General features: G+C 34.6%; 1 protein-coding gene across 1 annotated transcript; it reads right to left on the reverse strand.

The window, feature by feature from the left end:
• Positions 1 to 392: 392 nt before the first annotated feature.
• Positions 393 to 1,331, reverse strand: LOC130869743 (olfactory receptor 1019-like). The gene has a single exon (XM_057762154.1). The coding sequence runs from the start codon at positions 1,329 to 1,331 to the stop codon at positions 393 to 395; it is 939 nt and encodes a 312-aa protein (XP_057618137.1).
• Between the last annotated feature and the right edge of the window lie 4,818 nt (positions 1,332 to 6,149).

Below are 6,149 nucleotides of genomic sequence, written 5' to 3' on the forward strand. Positions count from 1 at the left end.
GATAAGGTGATACTAGTGTTCAGAAATATTGCAAAAACAAAGCCGAACAAAAATCTCTCTCTAAAATTCATTTTGAATGCATAAGCTATTTTTATTAGACCCATTTAGTGAAAACTAGAGGGTAAGTTGAGAAGTACTAATTGTAAGGCGTTTCCTGGGCTTTATTGTATCTCATTTATCAATGAGGAAAGGTATGAAATAACCATCTTTGCAAAATTTAGGGTGATGAATTAGCTATTGTTTATTAATTTAAACACTAAGGTCAGTGGTTGTTTGCATTACATCCAATTCTCTGTAGACAATATTGTGAAAGTTGTACATAAGGAATTCTATATTAATGCTTGTAAACTCAGTCTCACAATATTCTACTCATTTTGATGGAAAACAGAACTTCACCCAGCCTGCAAGTTAATACTCATTGCTTTCTTCAGAGCCCCTTTCACATCCTTATTTCTTAAACTGTAGATTAGTGGGTTTAACATAGGAATCACAACTGTGTAGAAAACAGAGGCCATTTTGTCGGTATCCATCGAGTAACTTGAGCTGGGTCGGAAGTACATGAAAAGGAGAGTTCCGTGAAAAATAGCCACAGCCGTGAGGTGGGAGGCGCATGTAGAAAATGCTTTCTGTCGGCCCTCAGCAGAGTTCATCCTGCAGATGGTAGCTATGATGTAGCAATAGGAGAGAAGGACAGTGACAATGCTGCACCCCACCACACAACCAATGAAGGTGAACATCACTATCTCATTGATGGACGTGTCTGAGCAGGACAGGGCCAGCAATGGTGGAATGTCACAGAAGAAGTGGTTGATGATATTTGAATTACAGAAGGACAGTCGGAATGTGCAGCATGTGTGGATTGCTGAGTCCATGAAGCCTACCACATAGGCGACAGTCACGAGCTGGATACAGACCTTCTTAGACATTGCATTCGTATAGAGCAGTGGATTGCAGATGGCAACGTAACGGTCATAGGCCATGACAGCCAACATGAGACATTCTACATCTGCAAACGCTCCAAAGAAATACATTTGAACAGCACACAAATTGTAAGTAATCCTCTTCTGTTCAGACAAGAAATCAGCAAGCATCTTGGGAGAGACTGTGGAGGAGTAGCAGACATCACAGAAGGACAGATTGCTCAGGAAATAGTACATAGGTGTGTGCAGTTTGGAATCCAGCTTGATCAACAGGATCATGCCTAGATTCGCAATTGCAGTTAGGCCATAAACTAGGAAGAAGAAGACAAAGAGGGCCTGTTGCACATCCTGTCTGCTAGAGAGTCCTAAGAAGACGAATTCAGTAAACACGGTCACGTTCTCAAGTGTCATTGTTCTAGTCTGGAAATCCTGGGATTTCAATAAAAAAAAGGGAAGGTGACAGTTATAGTTTTCTGTGTTTATAGTTAAACTCTTTGTACTTTCATTATAACAGAATTAAAATAGATAAAACCACCATGGCTTTAAGAATGCCATTTCATGCTCACTGTATCAATTTTCAGATTTGTTTCTGAGCAAATCTGTCTCCAGAAACTATAACAATGCTTATTATTTCATTTTGACTTTTATGCGGCATTTGAATCAACTGACTTATGCTAATAATTCTTGAAAAGTCATCCAATTAAAATCTATGTTGCACCTTTTCACTCCATTACTCTAACAAACAAACTACATAGATAAATGGAAGTTGACAGTTACAGGAACACGTATTTCATATAATTAGCTATGCATAGTTATATGAACATATAAAATTAATATATAATATACATGTATATATATATGTGTGTTTATATATGTTTGAGGCATGACTAGTAATAAAAAACACATACAAGATCTAAAAAGTATCATGTTGATAACAGATTTCTAAAACTTGAGTATATTATTTTAAGTATTTTTCTCAGTATACAGATCTTTTAAAAGTAGTGATTCTATTTAAAGTAATTATAACATTTAAGATACATAAAATTACATATTTATTATTGAAATAATAAATGATTTTTTCCAATGTTCCAAGTCCATCTTAGCACTTTTAATTCCCATGTTACTTTGGATCAACATTAAGATTTTTAGTGTTCAAAAAGCAGGTATTTGCTTTCTTTCATATCTGCTTTCATACATGTATTTAGCCTAAAAAATAGAAAGATTTAAAGAAAAGTAAGTTGAAAAACAGCAAACATTACTGTACCTGATCCAGGTTAGAGATGTTAGTGGTGGTAGTTCTACCTGTATAGACACAATACTCTCTCTGGAATTGCCCTAAATATAAGTCTCTCTGCATGGGCCCTGAATGCTTACAACTTGGTCTCTCAGGAATAAGTTATAATAACATGGTTTATCATTGTGTATTTGATATAAGTAGAGTGATTAAAGTACATTTCTATTATTAGTTTTAAAATATTCCTTTGAAACTAATTACCACAGTTTGCAACAACACAATGATACCAATTACTTTTGTATTCATTAGTTTCTGTTCATTACTCTCTATATATTTTTTGTGATGGTATAAATTAGGGAGCTAGTAAATATCCATACATCTGCACATATTTACATTCATGAAGTAAACTTAATAAATCACACACTTGCAGAAAGACATCCACATTTTGTTAGTGAAGGCATCAAACACTATAAATTAGTTCACTGTATAAAAATAACTAGTTATTATTTTTGAATCAATAGATAATTTTTCATTTTATTGAAAATATACTTTTTTCTTACATAATTTATCCTAGTTATACTTTCCCTTTCCTCTACTCCTCCCAGTCTTTCTTCACCTACCCTCACATCTGGATCCATTCCATTTCTGTCTCTCATTAGAAAGCAAACAGGGTTCTAAGGGATAATAATTAAACTATGATAAAAGAAAAACTAAAATTTCAATTTGATTAAAACAAACAGAAGGAAAAGAGCACAAGAGAAGACACAGAAGAAAGGGACCCACTCATTCACATTTTCAAGGATCCCATAAAAACATTAGATTTCAAATAACAAGTGATGTCATAATGTACACACTTTACATATATTTAAATAGTGTTATTAGAAACAAGTTTTTTCAGCTTATTAATATATTTTTTGCTTCCAGTAGTACTTGTATAGTTTATATTAAGTTCTTCATATCATATAATATTTAAATATGTCTTAAATCGCTCATTAATTGTTTATTACACCAAAGTGTTTTCTCAAAGTGAACTCTAAGAAATAACATAAATAAATATTCAGCCTTAGTTAAGGCCATTTTTAAATTAATTAAACCTAATTATTGTGATATAGTATTAATTTTTTTCCTATCTACAGAGGTTGGAGATATTTTATATACAATAAAATATATCCTAATTTGTTCCTAAAAAACGTTCTGTCTTAAACACAAAGGTGAAAAAATAGGAACTGAGAATCTTAGCTACTTGAGGTTTTACTAAATTCAGGATATTCTCAAGTCAATTACATTGAAGCAGATTCTCCTTAAGTGACTCATGGTACAGAAACTATATAGCCTCAGGCTGATAATGTTTGAATGGGATCTGTTGGTTGATATGACAAAAAAAATGTGTAGTGGTCAGAAATATGTGTAATGATCATGAACATTATCTTGACAACATGATTCATATTTGCTTTACTCAATGCTCACAAACTCTCTATATGAACATAAATACAGCAACAATTTTACAATGCAAGAATACACAAACTGGACCTACCATTTGTCACAAATGGTCTTAGGCTGTGTAATAACTGATTTTGCCTATACGGCTTATTTTGTATTCTTACAAAACTCCCTGGTTTCTAAAAGGATACAATATTTATGATCAGTGTTGTTTTAACAGCCAGCATTGTCTTTTAATTGTCCCACGAATGAGTTTCTCCAATATTGACAGGGAATAATTGATCCAAATTAGATACTAGGACCTGTAGGAGGCACCTTAAACAATTTCCTGATGGCAAAGTGTTACCCTGCCTGCCCCATGTTGATCTTTATTAAATAGTCCAATTCCAGCCTTTGCCATACCTTCTGCATACTTCAAAAAGCTGGTGGATTATGTTAGGATTATCTCTAGAAAAATCATTGTTTATAGGAGCACCTTGTCTACAATCCCTTTTACAAATGACCATGCTTACCACAATTCAAACATTTGGCATTTTGAATTTTCTTAGAATTTCTATAAATTACTTCTTCTATCAAAACAGCATCATAAGGGTAAGATCCAATATCAGCTTAATATTGAATCCATTCATCTGCTGTTGCTGACTGAGCTATTAAAGGCTAAATCATCCTTTTAAATTCTTAAATATCATTTTCAAAAGTCAATGTTTTAATTAATACTTTTCTGACTTCTGATTCTGATAATTCTATTTACAGCTGAAGTCAATCTTTGTAAAAAAAATTAATGAAGACTTCTTTTGGGCCTTGTTTAATTTTAATAATTGACTCAGTCCTCTTTCATGAGCCTTCAACGTTGTTCTAAGCATTCAAAACTCTTAGATACATAGGAAAACAGTGGTGATCATCAGATTCAAAATCTCTTAGCAATTCAGCATATTAGCCTCCATCTAGAAACTGATCTTGGGAAATATTAATGCCTTTAGCATTATGTTATTGTTTTATGACCCTAGCTTCCTCTGTTCACCATGTTTACCTTTATAACTGAGAACTGGTTTCCAATACTGCATGAGCTAAATAAGTTTCTTCTGAAGTAGTGTGGTAGGTTTTTTTTTCCAAACACATCTGTCTGTGTATGAGTATTTTTTTTCATTTTCATTAGTAAGTCTTCCAAAAACTTGAATTTTATCAACAGTAAGTCTCGTATCTTCAATCAAATTCTTTCTTCGCTAAACTTTATTTTGTTGGTGATTCATGCATCCATAGGTTCCTGTTGACTTACCCAGATTTTCTACTTCCAGAACTCCCTTAGTTTTTGTTTTCTTTATTGCTTCTATTTGAATTTTAAAGTCTTAAAATATTTCTTCAGTGGTTTGTGTTTTTTTTTTTCTTGTCTTCCTTGGCTTTCTTTAAGATGATACAGAATGGCCTTCTGTACAAATTTTGCTCTTAAAAGTTGATGAATAAAGTTTTTTGGCCAATAACTTAGCAGAGTAAAGCCAGACAGGGAATCCAAACAGAGATATATAGAGAGTAGGTAGAGTCAATCAGATGCCAGCTAGCAACTTAGGAAAGACGACATGTAGAAAATGAGGTAATGCCATGACCACGTGACAATACATAGACCAATAGAAATGGGTTAATTTATGCTGTAAAAGCTAGATAGTAAAAAGCCTGAGCTACTGGTCAAACAATGTTGTAACTAAGATTGTTTCTGTGTGACTATTTGGGTATGGGCAGCTGAAAAACAATAGCACAGTCTCTAACTACATTAAAGGATTAGCTGATTTCTTCCAATTTTTTTATTTGTCTTTCCTTTTTTTAATTTTTTTTTTTTCGAGACAGGGTTTCTCTGTGGTTTTGGAGCCTGTCCTAGAACTAACTCTTGTAGACCAGGCTGGTCTCGAACTCACAGAGATCCGCCTGCCTCTGCCTCTCAAGTGCTGGAATGTGGAGGCGCAAATGAATGCAGACAGATTATATAGATATATACAGCTTTAATAAGGAAATAGACTTACAGGACCACAGGTTCCCGCGGAGCACAGGAAAAGCAGAGCAAAAGAAAAGGGGCTGCTGGGATCACGCAGGGCAGATTTATCCTTAAACATTAGCCCGAGGCGAACACGCCCCCAATGGGTGGGGCTATATCCCTACACTGGGATTAAAGGCATGAGCCTCCACCACCAGGTTTGTCTTTCCTTTTATTTCTTTAGCAGAACTTTTTGTTCCTTTTTAAGGGCCTCTATCATTATCATAAAGTTATTCTTGAGGTCATTTTCCTAGAATATTCAGGTCTTGCTCTTATAGGATCACTGGGTTCTAATGGTGCCATATTTTCCTTTCTGCTGTTGATTGTATTCTTAGCTGATATTTACTCATTTGTTCTTCCAAGGGGTATGGATCGTACCTGTGTCTATGTAGTCTCCTGAGATTTTGAGGAGGGCTGGCCAAGGGGAGGATGACCAAGTCCATGTGTTTGAGTGGTGGAGTGTATCTTTGGGGAGCAGAAGCCAGAAGGATACTGCAGTGGTGATGCAGCCTGGAGACAGGTCTCTCTCCTG

This window comes from Chionomys nivalis, chromosome 2 (assembly GCF_950005125.1).
Source record: "Chionomys nivalis chromosome 2, mChiNiv1.1, whole genome shotgun sequence".
Lineage (NCBI taxonomy): Eukaryota > Metazoa > Chordata > Mammalia > Rodentia > Cricetidae > Chionomys > Chionomys nivalis.

Excerpts from the sequence above, each read along its gene's own strand:
- LOC130869743 (XM_057762154.1), bottom strand. The coding sequence starts at position 1,331 with ATGACACTTGAGAACGTGACCGTGTTTACTGAATTCGTCTTCTTAGGA.